The sequence below is a fragment of the Mesoplodon mirus genome (genome assembly GCF_964341445.2).
Source record: "Mesoplodon mirus genome assembly, chromosome: X".
NCBI lineage: Eukaryota > Metazoa > Chordata > Mammalia > Artiodactyla > Ziphiidae > Mesoplodon > Mesoplodon mirus.
In genome coordinates this window covers 119,935,142-119,954,047 of record NC_138981.1, presented here as the reverse complement: position 1 = coordinate 119,954,047, position 18,906 = coordinate 119,935,142, and the positions used below count along the sequence as shown (strand labels likewise).

The following is an 18,906-nucleotide window of genomic DNA, read 5'->3' as shown; positions in this document are numbered from 1 at the left end:
GGGGAGTATTTCCTTTTTTTCTGTGCCCTGTCTACTTCAAGCTTTAAGGTCGTCCCCTCATTGAATCCTGTGATTTAGGGAACAAGTCCATAGAGTAAGAGCTGACTGTAGGCATATTTTTGGAAAAATAGAAAAATCAGTACATAGCGTAAGAATCATAATCACTGTTCTTGAAGCAAAGTGGCCGATAATCTCAGATCTGATAGCAGGATTCCCATTCTGGATGGAGCTGAGTATAGCCGTATTGTTCAATCCCTCAGGGGAGATCAGTGTACTTGAGTTATCACAAGCCTCTATCCCAACTGGAGCCTAAGTCCATCTAGGACGGCATTGTCCAATACAGGAGCCACTAGCCACATGTGCCTGTTTGAGCACGTGAAATATGTGGAGACTGAATTGAGGTACAGTGTAAATATAAAACACACACCGGATTTCAAAGACTTAGTACAAGATTTTAAAAATAATATAAAATATCTCATTAGTAATCTTTATATTGATTGCATGTTAAAATGAAAATACTTTGGATATATTGGGTTAAATAAAATATATTATTAAAGTTAATTCACCTTTTTTTAATGTGACTATTAGAAAATTGAGAATTACATATATGGCTTGCATTATATTTCCACTGGACAGCACTAAAATTGGACCCCCCCTAGAAAAGAATCTATCCTTAAAATGACCTAAATGCTAATAACTAGCATTTCCACCATCTCCTCTGGAAGCCAACAGGACCCCAAAAACCAAAGGACTATGACACAAAGCACTAATACAAGACTACATTTTCATCTCCAAAATATCTGAGTCTGTATCCAAACTAGGAGTGGGAGTTCCAGATAAACACCTTCCAAGTAGAGAAGAGAATTATAAAATTTTTCAAGAGTTACAGGTAAATAAGAAAAGGCATTCTTGAAGTTCCTGAACAATGAAACCTCAGGAGTTACCAACTTGTGCTGACATGATGCCACAACAAACCGAAAAGGTAAAGTAAAATCCAAATGCTTTGCATGAGGTAGCACCGTGCTTGCATCCTAACAATTGACTGTTGACTTCAATGAATACGGAAGAGGTTGTCAAATTGGATTTGATCTCTTTTTAAACTGAAGTCAATGAACCAGGGTATGTCCATACACAACCCTAAAGTTCTCACTGAGTCTATTAACATGATTTCAGGGTGGATACTGTGCTCTCTTGGCCCTTTATATAGGAACTACTGGATACTTGCTAGAGCACTAGCTGCTTCAGGGAAGAATTAGGTATAAACTTAACCTTCATTGTGATAAATACCTTCTTATCCACATGTTTCACCTAAAGCAGGAGAGTCCCTGTGGCATGGGCCCTGGGGACAGCATGATAACAGAGCCTCCAACTACTGCACAAACCTGTGGTAGTTGAATTTTTATAAATATATTTATTTATTTATTTTTGGCTGCATTGGGTCTTTGTTGCTGCGCACGGGCTTTCTCTAGTTGCGGTGAGCGGGAGCTGCTCTTCGTTGTGGTGCGTGGGCTTCTCATTACGGTGGCTTCTCTTGTTGCAGGGGACGGGCTTTAGAGTGCAGGCTCAGTAGTTGTGGTGCACAGGCTTAGTTGCTCCGCGGCACGTGGGATCTTCCCGGAGCAGGGCTCAAACCTGTATCCCCTGCATTGGCAGGCAGATTCTTAACCACTGCGCCACCAGGGAAGTCCCTGCGGGAGTTGAATTTTATCATCCACATAGATTTGGGCTCCATGTATAAGGCACAGATAGCACCTGAAGTTGGAGTATTAAAAACAGACTTTAAGAAATAGGAAGAACCCACTAACTAGATGGGGGGATCCTTTCACAATGTACACGTACATCAAATCCTCATGTACATTTTAAATATCTTACAATTATATTTGTCAATCATACCTCAATAAAAACGAGAGAAATGGCAAGAACCAATTTTCAAGCAAGGGGAATGTAACTACTGACAGAATAGCCCTGTAATTTGCACATAATTCCACTTAAAACATGAAAAGCCAAAAGCGGTATCAACAGGTCTATTCAGTTAATTCAGTGAAATATAAAGAGAAAAACATTCAACCCAGGCATTTAGCACTGTGAAAACGTCGACTATATGCAGTTGACTGATTGATCCATTTTCAATAGCTTGTGTGGCACATCCTGTAGGCACAGACTTAGCCTGTGACTATTGCCTTAAAAGAGGCAAAAATCCGGGCTTCCCTGGTGGCGCAGTGGTTGAGAGTCTGCCTGCCGATGCAGGGGACGCGGATTCGTGCCCCGGTCCGGGAAGATCCCACATGCCGCAGAGCGGCTAGGCCCATGAGCCATGGCCGCTGAGCCTGCGCGCCCGGAGCCTGTGCTCCGCAACGGGAGAGGCCACAACAGTGAGAGGCCCACGTACCGCAAAAAAAACCACACAAAAAAACAAAGAGGCAAAAATCCGATCAGATATAGTGAAGTGGAGATGGTCACAGTGATCCAGCAACCCCTGTTCTAACTTTACCCATATTAGGACACTCTTACACTGGGTTGTTTTGAATGAGACCCAAATCTATTTACATATTTTCCTAGTCGTCTTTATCACCTCCTTGTGTACCATTGAGCAGTTTTTGAGGAGACAAGCCACTAATACAACGTTGTCAAGGCCCTTCTCGTTTTCTAGTTCAAATCCTTGTTCATGCTATTTGCTAAGTACTTGTTCCCTGTGACAGCTTTCAGCCAAACAGAACACACTGAATGCTGCATTCCAAACCACTCTGTCCTGCTGGGCTCCAAGTGAAACAAGCTCTTCAAACTCCATCATGTGAACTTTTCACAAGGAACAATCTCCCTCAGACAATTCCATTCAGAGATACTATCCGTGAAACTGGGACTCGGGGAAGGGGTGACATCACAGGCTTCCCCCTCTGGCCAGGGTCATGACCACCAAAGTTGTATTTAAGAGGCTCCCACGTGGTTTGGCACATGATTTTCTTAATGATCTAACATTTCTCCCGACTTTCCCATAAGCTTCCAATTTAAGATCTTCACACTTAAACACAAAATTGGGTACTAGTGTCCAGAAAGCCTGGGATTTCAAGATGTAAAGAACGAGAAACTTGCAGCCAGGGTCTCTATTAGGGATAGGAGAGAGAATGTAAGACACACTATATAATATGTGCTGTATGTTGGTTTGGGGCAGTGTATTAGGAATCATAGAATCGCAAAGTATTATATGCAACCAAGAGGCTGGAGAAACCAAAAACAAGAAAAAAAAGGAAGAAAGGAAGAAAAAAAGACAAGAAAAAGGTGACAAAAGTTAGTTTAAACGTCCAAAGCCCAGGTTTGGAGATGAGAGCTTTGACAAAGGCAGGAGGCTTATTGCACTGAGGCGGTTAGCCAGCTTGTCAGCAGTTAGGCGGGAGGGCAAGTACACTGAATCTGGGGTTGAAAGACCTGCTTGGCAGCTCCTGAGGAAGGCTTTGGACTCTCCTAGAAGATCTTTAAGATGAGCAGAGCAGCTCATGGATCCAGGATGGCTTGTATCCCAGGCCTCGCCAGAGTTGGGCCATGTGGAGTCAGTGGCCTTCCAGGTCCCCCTTTAGTCCAGTGAGTCTATGAACTCATCTCTCTGTTTAACAACCTTCTGATCAACTTATTATATTTGAGAAAGGAAAGTGCCCAAATAAGGAGGCATTTGACTGTAATATACGCATTAAGTATTAAAAATTTTTTTTAACTTCTTGACCCCCTAAGGAAGACGGAACCAAAAGAGAGAAAGGTAAGCTGCTCTGTGCATATACATTCCCATCTTACAAGTGGCCATGCCACTACCACCCAGTGAGTCTCCTGGTTTGGAATTGTTTCAACACAGCAGTCCTGATTTCAAGGGGCTCACAGAACTCAGTTGGTCAGACACTAGATAATCTAAATGAGAATATCACAGAAAGAAGGTTATCACTACCACTGCTTATTGAATTAAATCACAGATCAGAAAGTGCCAGAGCTTGTGGAGACCTTAAAGATCATCTAATACAACTAACTCCTTCATTTCATTTATCAAGCAAAAAAAGGGCTGACTTGTTCAAGGTCAGTTATTGGGAAAGTCAAGGCTTAAGCCAGTATCCTGTATTCTTGCCACTGAAGCCTGAGACAGTACAATCATATTTACAAATGAGAAAGAATGTTGACAACTTTTTATATGCTACACTTCTTTGGGGAAGCACATTTAATGCCCGATAGAATAAAACCGCCCCTTCGAAGTTCTGTTTTGAGCTTTTCTTCCCACAATATAATTTTATGACAGTAATTCTTTCATTTAAAAAAAAAGTATAGTGTAATGTTGAATATGCCTTTTCAGCCTACAAATGCAGTAATGGAGATCCTTACACACCTCCTAGGAAAGAGACCCTCTTGGGATGAAACTTGGTGGTTTACAATCTAGTGGGGCAAAGACACAAGCTGACAAACACAATGATAAGTCCAAAGTGGGAACTTTGGGGAGGGCCATTTAATCCCAACTTGGAAGGGCAAGGAAGGTATCAAAAAAAAAAAGGTAAAATCTGAGGTGAGCTTTGAAGGCTGAGTTGGAGTGAAGTAGACAAAAAGGAGTTTAGAGCAGGGCATCAGAGGCCAAGGAAGCAATAAGGTAAAAGGGCCCAGAGGCCAGCGATGATCAAAAGTTCAGGAAACTTTAAGTGGCCCAGTTTTGCTGGTGGCTGGAGTGCGGCGGTGGTGGGAAGGGGTGACATGTTCCCTGAATGCACAACTCCAACAGCTTCCCCCAAACACACACACAACAGAGTAAAGAGAGGCTTCACGACAGTACAAGTTTCCTAGCTCCACTTGATCATCAGCATATTAATTAAACAGCCATACACAATATGACTAAGGGAGGTCCAGGGACGTGAACAACGGACTGGAACCTGGTAGGGGGCAGCAGTCTTACCAATAAGCCACTGTGGCCCTCCCTAGTGAGGTCAGTTGCCCCATTTGTAAACTGAATAGTTAACCCTGCCCTAGATGATCTTTAAGGTCCCTCTTGGTTCTAAATTTGGGAAGGATCCCACCAAGCACATGCTACTGGAAGAGGTCAGTAAACCTCCTCAAAGCCCCAGGCTGATTAACAACCAATCCTCCCCTGACCTCTACTCCATCATCATTTCACAAAAGGCAAAGTGATCTAAGTGCAATGTTTCCTGACTCTCAGTTCGTAATTTTGATCAGGAAGCAATGGTCTAATGGATAACTCAGCTAGTGGTGAGGAAGTCAGAGCCTTCTCTCAGCCTCCTATGAAAGGACCAAAATAAGTAACTTAATATCGTTTTTCCTCAGTCTTCTCAACTGTGCTCCTAGAAGAAAAATGTATGAAATATGCAAAGTCATGATAAAGATAATATGTACAAATGGGGAGATTCACTTTAAGCCTGCACAGAAAGTTCACCAGCAACGATCAATTTAAAATGAGCCCCTTAGTGCTTGCTTCGGCAGCACATATACTACAATGAGTCCCTTGAATCAATCACGAATCTCACAATGGGGTCACTGGAGTTTCAGACTTCACTGTGCACCATGATCACTGAGGCCTCCTCCAGATAGAAGGTCACTTCTCGGACCCTTCCACTGAGATTTTAATTCACCTGGAGGGCGCTTCTGAAGCTGCCAGCTTCATAAGCAACTCAGGGGATTCTCAAGGGAGGTGGTCATGGGATTGACCACACTTTGCAAAATGCTGAACCTAATAGTTAGGAAAACGCACACAGGGGAGAATCATCTAGAAATTAGAGCATATGCTTCAGGTGCCTTGCCTGGGCAGCAGGTAAACAGAGAAAGGGAAAATAGCTATAACTGGGTCTGGATGAGGGCTTACTCATCCACTCATTAAATAAATATTTATTGTGTGCTCGTGGATCAGGTACTGTTAGGCTCTGGGGATTACAGAAAGAAACAAGACAAATGAGGTCCCTGCCCTCATACTGACATGCCCTCTTACAACTCACTATACCTACCTGTTAAAATTGCTGCGGTGGCTCAGTCAGTCTTGCAGCCCGAATGCCCCAGTGATTCCCTGGAGGAGGGCTCTCGAAGACAAGCAGCAGAAGAATGATAAAAGGCATGGCTATTTTGTTACTTCAAGACTAGCCCCCAAGAGATTCTGCAGCTGGAACTGAAGGTTTTCTCAGCCTAGAAGCAGTGCAGAACACACACTGAAGGTGCTTCCTACCTGGTATGGTTTGAAGTGTGGGAGGGTATAAGTGAGCAAAGGCTTCCCAGAGAAAGCCCCATCAAGTTGAATATCGCCACAATCCTCGTTAACCAAATGGCAACATCCCCAGTAAAGAGCGTCCAACAGGGATACCCTGGTTATCCCCTGCTCCAGTGTGTCAGCACTGGACAACCAGGCATCCTGCCAGACCAATTTTCCTACAGCACAGATTGGGTGGTGTCACCCACCTGCCCCAGGACAGAATCTAATGTACTGAGCCAGGCATTTGAGACCCCCTGTACTTTGGCCCCTACCTCCCCTGCCTCCCCCTACCCAGCACCTGTGGCCCCCTGAACCCAGTTTACTGTTTTCCTCCTTCTCAAACTTTGTTAGATATCCTTCCCCTGCTAGTATCCCCTGTGCCCTCGCTTCCTATTTTTCTGGGCACCAGTTCAAATGCCACCTCCTCCAGAAGCTGTGACCCTCTTGGTAAGGAAGGCCTCTGGCCTCTGAATTCCTCTGCATAGCCTTTCGGTGCTTTGCATACTATCAGAAGTGCTTTATGGACTACATTAACTTATCTTCCAAGCCAGGATGTGCTCTGTGAGCATAAGGATTGTTTTTGTTTTTTTAACGTCCCTTCTTGGGGCCTAGCATGGTGCCTCAGTATGTACTTGTGAAGTGCCTCAATTGCAAGTCTTTATTCTATTAGGGAACTCACTTTGTTGTATTATTTCAATGCACTAGTCAACTACAAATCTATTGCAAAGGTCACACTAACAAAACAGAAACAACTCTTTGATGTGAACCTAAGGGCAAGGTATTACTCATCTATTTATACTATTGCTATTTTATGCACTGGTCTAGGGAGCCTGGGGAGATTTGCACGTTCTAACTTCCCCCCACCCCTTCCATAACCTCACTTCCACCTCCTCCACCCCCCACCCCGCCCAGTCTACCCCTTTCATCACCTCTACTCCACCTCACCCCTATTCAAAAGCACTTTTGCCTTTTAGGTGTCCCTAGGACTTGCACTTCCACACCCTTTCTTTCCTTACCCCGCTTCTCATATTCTTTCAGGCCAGAGGAGGTAGATCTTTCACTTCTCCAGCTGCAAGGTGCATCCCTCAGGCAATTTTAGGAACTACAAGTCTGCCCTAACATCCAGAGGGATGATCCTGAGAACTCATGAGCTAAACACACTTATAATTAATACAAGATCTGGGATATTTAGGCAAGTTTCAACTATATAACAATAGATTCCAGCTCAAACCCAGAGATTCTACTGATTTCTAAGTTGATCTATTTTTCTGCTTTTTCTAAAATGTAGTGGATTTTAATGTTTTACTGATTTTTATTTATAGAGAAGGGAGAACATTAATGCTTTAGGTGCCAAGCATTGTGCTAGGTACTTGAAATATGGACTTCATCCTACCCTCACAACGACCTTAGGAGACACATAGTTCCATTTTACAGATGGAAAACTGAGATCAATAGACATTAAGTGATTTGCCCAAAATCATGCAGTGAATCTGTGGGGCTAGTATTCTACTGTTGATCCTTTTAATATCAAAGCTCATGCTCTTTTAATTATATCATGCTATACCCTTAAATAAAACCCAGAAATTCATTCTACTTCGGCTTCCACTTCAAAACAGAAATCACCAAAAAGATTTAACTTCAGAAAAAGGAACCTTTTATATCCCTAAGAAAAAGGACCACCACCAGGAATGCCATCTTTGATCTCAGGCTCTCAATTGTTGGCTTAATATTCCTAAAAAGAGCATTAAATTGACTCAATAGCAAGTATTACCTGCCCAACCATCATAGCACTTTACCCCATCACATAATCACCAAAATGACTATTTTAAAAAAAGAAAACTCACAGGCTAATATGTACACCTTGAACAGTTTCTTTCTAGAAATTAGGTGCATAGTACAATGGAGCAAAAATGGAAAACTCCAGATTTCACAAAAATATCAAGTTTTTCATTTTGATTACATGTAATTGAACTGGCAAAAAAAAAAAAAACGGTTAAAGCAAACAACCAAACAATAAAGGATAAAAGTATCCTATAACCAAGCAAACACCTGTTAGTCCTTCCCCTTTAAGACTTTTAAATAAGGTCACATTTATTCAGTCAACAAACATTTATTAAGCACCAGCAACTTTGCCAGATGCTAAGAAATATGTGAACATGAGACCAGGCTCCCGCTTGACCAGATACTTCTGCATTAAACGGTCTTGCTAACTACTACATTATACTTTATCTCTGCTAGTATTATATTTTTGGGAAAGTCAAAGTCATAACGATGCCTCTCCTGGAATACTTTTAAAGTTTCTTTGTGGCAAACTGACAGAACTCTTTGTTTAACTTAGAGAAGGAAGAGACAGTCTCGAGGACCCTTTTGACGAGCAAGTTGATGGCCGAGCAATATGGCGGCTGGCGACCCACGAGGCGGTTTAGCCCAGTTTAGGCCATTCGGTTGCGCTTGTGGGCTGGGGAGTATGTGTCGCCATCACCACACTGGGCCGAGGTGCGCTTGCGGGTCCCCCCACTGTCCAGGTGGAGGGCCACTTCTTCGGAGTCGAAGGGGTTCGAGTCGTCCTCGAGGAAGCTACTTCTTCGGTGGCCGTCACCGGCCATACCGCTGCCTTGAGGCGGGGAGCCGGGTGCTCCGGATTGCACGCTGATGCTGGCCATGGCGCCGCTGAGGCCGTGCAGGGCGATGGCCTCGTGGAACGGCTGCAGGTCGACGTCCACCGACGAGCTGGATTCGGTGGCCGCGGCCTGGCTGGGAGCCCCGGCAGGTGACTTCGGGGTCGTTCTCAGGGCGCGCGGTGGCGGAGTCGCGGGGGGCACCTTGCCACACAGGAAGCTAATCAGATCTTCTCGAAGAATGGTGCTCCGGCCCTTTTTTACCCATTCCAGCACATCTTTGATGCGACGATGGTTGCCAACCTGGACGCCCAGGTCAAAACTTCGTTGGTGGGCAACCCCGCTCTCTTTGTAGAGGCTGGTCACAGCCGTGGCTGCACTCTGGAAGGGGTCCCACAAGGAGAGTCCTGGCTGTTGGCACCCCGTATCCTTGTAGAGCTGGGCCACAGCGGTAGCTGAGATCTGGAAGAGGTGCCACAGCTTCTGCTTCTCGCTCTTGAGCCCCGCCGCCTCAGGGGTCGCCTCCTCCTGCATATCGGGGGGCAACTCCTCTTCCTGCTCAGCCTCGGCCAGGCACTGGCGTTCCCACTTAGAGAACCAGTGCTCCTCGGCCTCGCCCTCCTTCGGCTGCTCCTCCATCCTCCTTCTTCTGGCCGCTCCTCTCCGCTACCGCCGCCTCCTCCTCCGCCTACTCTTCTCCTCCACCTCCACCTCACCTCCTGCTCCGAGCTCCCCTCCTCCTTCCGCAGTCGCCGCCGCCGCCGCCTCAGCAGCCTCAGCCACCACCACCTCCTCCGCGTGCGCCGGCGGGCGGGAGCGTGAGCGGCGGGTCCCTGAGGCCAACTGTTCCGGCGCGCGCCGCCCGCGGCCCTGGTGCACGCCCCGCCCCGCCCCGCCCCGCCCCGCCCCGCCCCGCCCCGCCCCGCCCGGCCCGGCCCGGCCCGGCCCGGCCCCCGGCTACGGCGCGGAGATAACTCCGCAGCCGCGGGCGCCGCCTCACTGCCCCCTTCCGGCCCTGCGGTCCGCTCCTACGGCCCCCCAACGGCGCCGCGGCCTCCCCGCAGCCGCCGCGGCCGCTCGGTCGCCGCCGCCGCGGCTCCGCAGCTCGGTCCCAACCCCCGCTCCGCCGCGGCTGCCGCTCTGGGAACTCGGAGGGGGGCCGGCTGGAGCGCTGCCTCAACGCGGCGCCTGCCTACCGCTTGGCCCCCTTTTCACACATTTTTGAGACTTGTCGGCTTCATCCAATGAGCTGATCAAATTTTACATCCTATGTTGCCAGAGAGGATTATGGGGCAACTTCATGATGTCGATCACATCCAGGGCGCCGATCCGGGAAGGCCGGGGGTTAGAGTGGAAAGAGCACGGCCCTCGTGAATAGGCAGGCAGTCTGAATCCCAGCAATGCCCCCCACACAGTAGGTGCCCAGGAAAATTGTTTTCTGTGGATCGAAGCAGTAATTTTGTAAAGGAAAAAAAAATCACATCAGGCATTCCCCCCCCGCCTCCCCGCCCCCGCTTTTCGGGCCTCAGTTTCCCCAAGTGCCCAGCAAGGTTGCTGGATTGGGTCTCCGGAAAGCACTTCCAGTCGTGATTTAGAACTTTACTGCTGTCCCTGTAAAGCACCTTTTCCAGGCTAGTTGCATACTTATCAAATTCTAAGAGTTACGGTCAGAAATGGCATTGATTTTTTTCCCCTCATATTCTTTCAAGGTTTTTTGTCATAAAAAAATGGGTTGGGGGGTTTTATTTGCGGTTTACTTTCAATTACTGAAAATTCCAGGATGAAGAAGTAAGAGGAAAGAAAATAGGAAAATGAAATCCCAAACGCGGGATTTTCTGCTCCAGTGTAAAAATTCAGTGCCTTTTAGGAAAGAAAAAAAAAAGTTTACCTAATTTACAACACTCCAAAAATTCTAGCTACTTAAAACACCATAAGAATACCAAAATTGAGCTAAAACTGTATGTGATACTGAAGTCTTTTTCTTGGGTTCAGTAACAACCCCTTGTAATGATGCAGTCCTTTTTTCATTGCAGACAATTCCAGATCAAACTGTGTTAAGAAAAATCACTCAGCTAAGAATAACATCAAAAATGGGAGGAACCAACGTAATAATTTTTATAATTTTAGAAAAAAAGTTTTGCAATTTTTGTTGTAGAATATTTGCTGTCTCCAGAAAGCCTTCCAAAGATAAAGGAAGCTAAACCTTCTAGCAAATATGCTTAATAATTCCCAAGTATGAAACTTAGTATATAAAAATGATATAATCATTAAGCTTCATCTTTCATGAAAGAAATACATGTTTCTAAGTTAAATATAAAAGAGAAGAAGAAGAAGAAGAAGAGGGGATTGTGCCCTTTCTCTGCAAACCGGGCTTTTTCACGATTCATTAAACCCTTTTTCCATATGTGTAATTGGACTCTTCTCATTTACATAAACGAGGGATGAGGCAAAAGACCTAAGATCAGCCCAAAAAGGAGGAAAACGTTTCTCATTCTCCTATGTTTAAAAAAATATTGTAGAAGAAAACTCCCAAGAAGGCAGAGCCTTCTCCCCCCACTGCCCTACACACACCCACATATACCAGCCCTGAAACAGTTCATGGCCAAGGAGATAGCGGGTTTGCTAGAGCTTTAAGGTTGCCCTGTACATGATGCCTCACAGTTATTGTCAGAGGCACATGTTTTTATTTTATATTCTCTAAGTAAATATCTTGGAGCGAAATGACCGACAGTAGGACACCATATCCTATTTTCTCCCCTCATTTTTGATTGGGTTAAAAACCAAGAAGAAAGACTGCACTGTCTTTGAAAGAGCACAACCCTCTGCTTGGGCTTGAGTTGCCTGGCTGGTATCCTCCATTCATTTGGTTTCAGCACCTGATTAATTAGTTAATTAGTACTTAGAGCTGACTAGCCCCGGTCGGCAATTTTCCTGCCCTGCATGGTGAAATGTTGAATCCAGCATTGAAATTTCTGTGTCGCACACCCTAATTATTATCACCCCACTACTTTTTAAACCATTGCACCAAATTATTATAATAGACAGAGCCAGACAACTGTGTGGGAATATGTTCTTTCTGAGAAATAATGGTAGACTTAATCAATATTTTTCACTGTTGCCCTTAACACATTTAAATAAAACAACTGAACGGGAAAAATTCTAATTCAATTAGCCTCCAACTCCTTCCATAGAGAAAATGATTTTATACGAGAGAGAATTCAGAAAAATCACACCAAAAATTTTTAATGTTTTATCAGTGCCTCGGATTGCAAAGAGTGTGTTTACAAGATAACCTATCTGAGGCTTTTCTCCTATATACGTCTAAAATGTGAGGAATTTTTAAAAAGAATAGAAAATGGAAACCAAACCAAACCAAAAAAAAGATCATCTTAACTAGCTGTAAGGAAATGATGCTATCTGTGTGTGTTTTGATGGAAGTACTTTTGATGTTTAAAATACTGAGACAGTTTAGGAATGAGTTTTCTATAGGAAAAAAAATATTCCTTGGCCACTGCCCCATTCTTCCATAAATCTGATGTCATAGCTAAGGTTAAATATCAAGTAGGGATAATTAGTTTTAGGAAATAAGTTAGGACACAAACCTAGGAGTCTAATTTTTGGCAGTTCTCAATGTACCATTACCAAAAAGGGACCCAGTGTGTCAATGATTTTCAATATTACTGGTAGCTATTTTCACCTGAAGCAATCCTTACATATCAGTATTTGGTTGCCTGTAATTGTAAGAGCTGAATGGCACACAAAACTGGATACACAACCACACAGATCAGTACATGGGTCGGACTGAAAGCAAAAGTAAACACCAACCTTAGGAAATGAAAGAAGTTAAAAGATAAGTGTTAAGGACCTTATTCTTTTTGGAGAATAAAACAAGATTTAGTAGCTTTCCACTTAATTTAAATGAAAAGAATCACTACCTTACATATTGCAGTGATAATGTAATGGGGAAAGAAAACAAAAAAGTCTTTGTACAAATGACACCTCCTATAGTTGTTGTGAAGAAACTTTTCCCCTTGGTATCTGCTAACAAATTCTAATTAATGCTGCACATTCCTTTACTGAAATCATTTAATGCGTAACAAGGGGGGTAAAAAGAAATGCTGAATACTCGTGATTGCCCTGTTAGAATTATGGGAGTGAAAGCCTGGGGCCCCAAACTTACTGTCTATTAAAGCCAAGCTTTGAAAAAGAAATGCAACCTACAAAAGCTGTCAATCTCCCTTGCCCCTAAAGCCTGGGTTCACATGGATTCAAGTGACAGCCCTCCTCCCCCATGCACAATACATCAATCTGTCTCTCCCACAAGCACCCACAGCCCATTGTGCTGGCCGCAGGTGCCTATTATGGCACCCATGGCTGCCTCCCACAGCTCCGCCCCTGAGAAACAGGAACTGCAGACAATGGAGCCCTGTGGGAAGACAGAGGTGGGTGTTGGGAGGGATAACAGACAGATGGTAAAGGGTGTAGGGTAGTAAGGTAGTTTCAAAACAAATGCCAAACATTCAAAATTATTGCTTTAGTGTGTCTCCCCTTCTGAATTGCCTTTGCTTCAATCACCATCTGCCATAATTGTAAAAACACTTACCTGTTATAATGAATATTTGCTCCCCTTTTTGGGTAGCTGTGGAGGGGATGACCTTCAGTATTCTACTCCTCCTGTTTAGCCCTCTAGGTTTCTCAAGGTCACAGACTGGGGAGTTTCAGTTAAGCGACACCACAAGACAATATAGGGGAGAGAAATAATATTTATAATTTTTTGCAAGGTTTGTCATTTCCCTCTGAGATTAGTTTTGGGCTCCTTAAAGGCCAAGGGTTATAAAAACCTGTTACTTCGGGTAATATATTTGTGAAATCAAAGTACTATAAGACTTCTTACAAATGTCAAATCAGGCAAGTGGAAATTCTTAGGCCATTTCTTTTCTGTCAAGGAGTCACATAAAAGGAGATGAGGTGGATTTAATAATAAAAGTACTGGGGCTTCCCTGGTGGCAGAGTTAAGAATCCGCCTGCCGATGTAGGGGACACGGGTTGGAGTCCTGGTGCAGGAAGATCCCACATGTCGCGGAGCAACTAAGCATATACACCACAACTACTGAACCTGCGCACCTCAAGGCCGCGAGCCACAACAAGAGAAGCCACCGCAATGAGAAGCCTGCGCACCACAACTAAGAGTAGCCCCCGCTCACCACAACTAGAGAAAAGCCCGTGGGCAGCAACAAAGACCCAAAGCAGCCAAAAACAAAAATAAATAAAATAAATAAATTTATTTTTAAAAAAACGTACTGAACTTTTCTGATGCAGCCTCTTTTCCTATTTCCAAGCATGTTAACAATAAATAAATAAAATTGTTTAAAATATTACTGAATACTATCACATCGAGTGCCACTATCAGAAAAAGCACATTTTAAAGATTTTATTTCATAAAATGTCACTTGTCTATGGTGTTTTTAACCTTCTGAGTTATGGACTAATTAAGAAGCAATAAATGGAAGAATTAAGATATATTCCCCAAGTGCATATATTCGTTCAAGTAATTTGATTTAGTTGCTTTTGCCCTTAATTTATCATCCCAATATACCACCTTATTCCTGTTTACAAGATGATTTGTCATAAATCAAAACCAAGCTAACAATAATTTCATCACTACTACTACTACCTGTCTCAAACAAAAAGCAACCAAGAAAAATCTGGCACAATTCTAAGTCATGGTCAAGAGGATTGGTGACTTGTTGGGATGAGGGTACTGCCAAAATAACACCAGGGACTAAAACCAGCCAGTTTTCCTGAAGCCAACAAGAGGGTCTTAGTTTGCTGTCAAAAACTACAAACTATGCTTTAACTAGGGACTGTCAGGGATCCAAGTGCGCTCCTGGCCAGGGAGAGCTTAATTAGCAGAGTTGGTTTGGGTTTTTAAATTACACAAGAAAAACAACCAATACGGTATGAAAGCATACAGTGGTCTAATGTAGCACAAAATTCACTATTCCATTGTGTGTGTGTGTGTAGTGATTTTGCACATTTCATTAACAATTTAAACTTAGATTTTAAACATTATTTTTATGCCCATTACTAGGACATGTTTCTTTTGTTTTCTTCTTATACATCCTTTTAGAGATTTTAATGTATTTATCTCCAAATACAAATATGCATGCTCCCTTTTTTATATAAACAGCAACATACTACATATACTTTTTTTTTTAACCTGAGATATCTTGGGATCAGTCCATATCAGAACATTAAGAGCTACTAGGGCATACTTCTTAAATGTGAATAGTTTTGAGTCATATTTGGTGTTTGTAAAAGTTAAGACTCTAGTTCAACAATGGAAAAGTATGCCATTTCAACATGAACAAAGCCATTTGGAGGCTACTCTTATTTTTCCTAACAATGATTGAACTAGGCATTCCATTTCAAATGCTCAGAAATTAGTATAGCTCACTCCAATTATCCATCTAAATGGGAGCCAGAGAAAATGTGGAGGAGACAGCCACAGGTAACCATAGATACAACCTTTGTTTGAGATGCTTACATGGAAAAACTTTTAAGATATTTATTGGTAGGGTTTGTGAATTGTTTCTATAGCATCCAAAATATGCAGAGTTCAAAAGAAATTGTTAAGGTTTCCCACTAGATCCACAGTCCATTAGTCATACTTCTAGTATCTCACAAAAAATGACCTTGCTTAATTGATTTAACTGATTAAAAGATGCCAGGTTTTAGCTGTAAAATTAGTTGACAACACAGTCCCTTTACCTGTGCTCCAACACCAAGTTCTTTTACTTCTAGATATCTTCCATGAGGCTCTTGAGTCTATCCATTGAAAAATTAACAGTTTGTTTGTTAAATCAAAGATTTTATTGTCAGACAAACCCTCAATTCTAATCCTGTTTCTGGAGCTTGAAAGTGGTGTGATTTAACTTTTCTGATACTAAGTGTTCTCTAAAATAGGGATAATAACAGTACCTACCTCACAGGTTTGATGCAAAGATTAAATGAGACCATGCATTCACTCTTAAAACAATGCCTAAAAACAACCCAATCCAAAAATGGGCAGAAGACCTAAATAGACATTTCTCCAAAGAAGATATACAGATTGCCAACAAACACATGAAAGGATTCTCAACATCACTAATCATTAGAGACATGCAAATCAAAACTACAATGAGGTATCACCTCACACCAGTCAGAATGGCCATCATCAAAAAACCTACAAACAATAAATGCTGCAGAGGGTGTGGAGAAAAAGGAACCCTCTTGCACTGTTGGTGGGAATGTAAATTGATACAGCCACTATGGAGAACAGTATGGAAGTTCCTTAACAAACTAAAAATAGAACTACCATACGACCCAGCAATCCCACTACTGGGCATATACCCTGAGAAAACCATAATTCAAAAAGAGGCATGTACCACAATGTTCATTGCAGCTCTGTTTACAATAGCCAGAACATGGAAGCAACCTAAGTGTCCATCAACAGACGAATGGATAAAGAAGATGTGGCACATATATACAATGGAATACTACTCAGCCATAAAAAGAAACAAAATTGAGTTATTTGTAGTGAGGTGGATGGACCTAGAGTCTGTCATACAGAGTGAAGTAAGTCGGAAAGAGAAAAACAAATACCGTATGCTAAGACATATATATGGAAACTAAAAAAAAAAAAAAGGTTCTGAAGAACCTAGGGGCAGGACAGGAATAAAGATGCAGATGTAGAGAATGGACTTGAGGACTTGAGGACACGAGGAGGGGGAAGGGTAAGCTGGGACAAAGTGAGAGAGTGGCATGGACATATATACACTACCATATGTAAAATAGATAGCTAGTGGGAAGCAGCTGCATAGCACACGGAGATCAGCTCAGTGGTTTGTGACCACCTAGAGGGGTAGGATAGGGAGGGTGGGAGGGAGACGCAAGAGGGAAGAGATATGGGAACATATGTATATGTATAACTGATTCACTTTGTTATACAGCAGAAACTAACACACCATTGTAAAGCAATTATACACCAATAAAGATGTTAAAAAAATAATAATAAAAAAATAAAAATATAGTAATAAAACTGTCCATAAATGGGACACTGGTTAAATAAACATAGTATACCCATACAAGGGGATATCATGCTGTTGTGAAAAAGAATGAAGTAGATCTGTATGTGAAATTTGGAACAATCTCCCAAAAATATTAATATGTGGAAGAAAAGAAGTAGTAAGGAACAAGATAATGTAAAGGGTATACTACTAGTTTTGTGTGTGTGTGTGTGTGTGTGTGTGTGTGCATAATCCGAATGGAAACATCCAGAATAGTGTATGACCAAATATCTGGGCACCATGGTCCAGCCAAGTTGACACACATAAAATTAACCATCACAGTGTGCATGTATGTGCAGAGAAGCATATTTAAGGTCAGTGATTACTTAATAATTTAGAAATTAGACGAATATACACTGGATAATATCCATGGTATTTGAAAATGTACCAAATTTACCATCACTTTTGAAAACTAAACTCTAATACCTTTTCCTAATCTGTCTTCTATTCCCTTAGAAAAATTAAAGCACCAATAAACTATCTTTTATCTGTTCCCTCAAAGAAACTTAAAACCCAAATTCTACATAAAGCTATTTTCCTGTTCTGCTCCATCCAGCTACAGGGGCCTCACTCAAGTGCATGCTTGCAGTCTGGGACCTCGTTCCCTGGAACTGATATAGATTCTTCAACATCTTCCAAATTCTATTGCTTTAACCCCCGATTTTTCCATCTTTCCAAAGCTCCAACGAGCTAGCAAACCACAGAGAATGTGGTAGCACAAGTTCCACATCCACAAAACTTTGACCAAATGCCATGGTCAAATATACTTGCTGATATTCCTTACAATTAGGCATAATTTCTCAACAACAGCAGAATTTCCACTTATAGTCTAGGTCCAGAGGGTTGTTAACAAATGGAGACGACAGAACGTTACCTCAGTAAAGTGCAAGTATAGCGAGGAAACAGAAGAATTACAAACAAACAAAAAGAAATGAAAAAAACAAGGACAGTTTTTGAAAGAAATGGAGCTGAACAACTCAATATCCACAGGAGAAAATTTGGGGACTTTGCAGTAGGCAAAGATTTCTTAGTACATAAAAGAAAAAAAATTGATTAATTAGACTTCACCAAAATTTACAACTTCTGCTATTGAAAAGTTACTATTAAGAAAATAAAGGGACTTCCCCTGGTGGTCCAGTGGCTAAGACTCTGCACTCCTAATGCAGGGGGCCTGGGTTCAATCCCTAGTCAGGGAACTAGATCCCACATGCCGCAACTAAATATCCCGCATTCCGCAACTAAAAGACCCCACGTGCTGCAACAAAGACCCGTAGCAGCCAAATAAATAAATAAATATTTTTAAATAAATTAATTAATTTTAAAAAAAGAAAAAGGCAAGCCACCGACAGGGAGAAAAATTATTTGCAATACATCTGACATGTATTCAGAATATATAAATATCTCCTATCATTCAATAAGAAGACAAACAACTCATTTAAGAAATTGGCAAAATGTGTTTACTATGGTGTTAATAAGTTGCATTCCTTGAATCTGTTTATGAAGTGTGTTAAAACATAAGGGTTATATTTTTATGGCCAACTCAAAAATAAATTTAAAGCTAGAAAATTTTTTAAAAATTGGCAAAATGTTTGAGCGAACATTTGACAAAAGAAGGTATATGAATGACCAATAAGCACCACATGAAAAGATACTCAAGATCATTAGTCATAAAGAAAATGTGAATTAGAACCACAATGATATATCACTATATACCTACTCAAATAGCTAATGTTACAAAGATTGACAACATCATATGTCGGCAAAGATACGGAGCATAGGATCTCTCATAGAAATTACTGGTGGGAATCCAAAGTGGTTCCAACCACTCTGGAAAACAGTATTGTAGGACATTATATATACTATATATTATAAAATTAAACATGCACTAACATATAACCCAGCAATTCCACTTCTTGGTATCAATACCCAAAAGAACTGAAAATATATGTCCAGAAAAGACATATAC

At 42.2% G+C, this 18,906-nt stretch overlaps 1 protein-coding gene across 1 annotated transcript; it reads right to left on the bottom strand.

Moving 5' to 3' along the window:
- Positions 1-7,997: 7,997 nt before the first annotated feature.
- HAPSTR2 (HUWE1 associated protein modifying stress responses 2) lies at positions 7,998-9,471 on the bottom strand (the record flags this gene model as incomplete). The annotated part of the gene is made up of 1 exon (XM_082610550.1): positions 7,998-9,471. The coding sequence occupies one exon, from the start codon at positions 9,469-9,471 to the stop codon at positions 8,647-8,649; it is 825 nt and encodes a 274-aa protein (XP_082466676.1). The 3' UTR covers positions 7,998-8,646.
- Between the last annotated feature and the right edge of the window lie 9,435 nt (positions 9,472-18,906).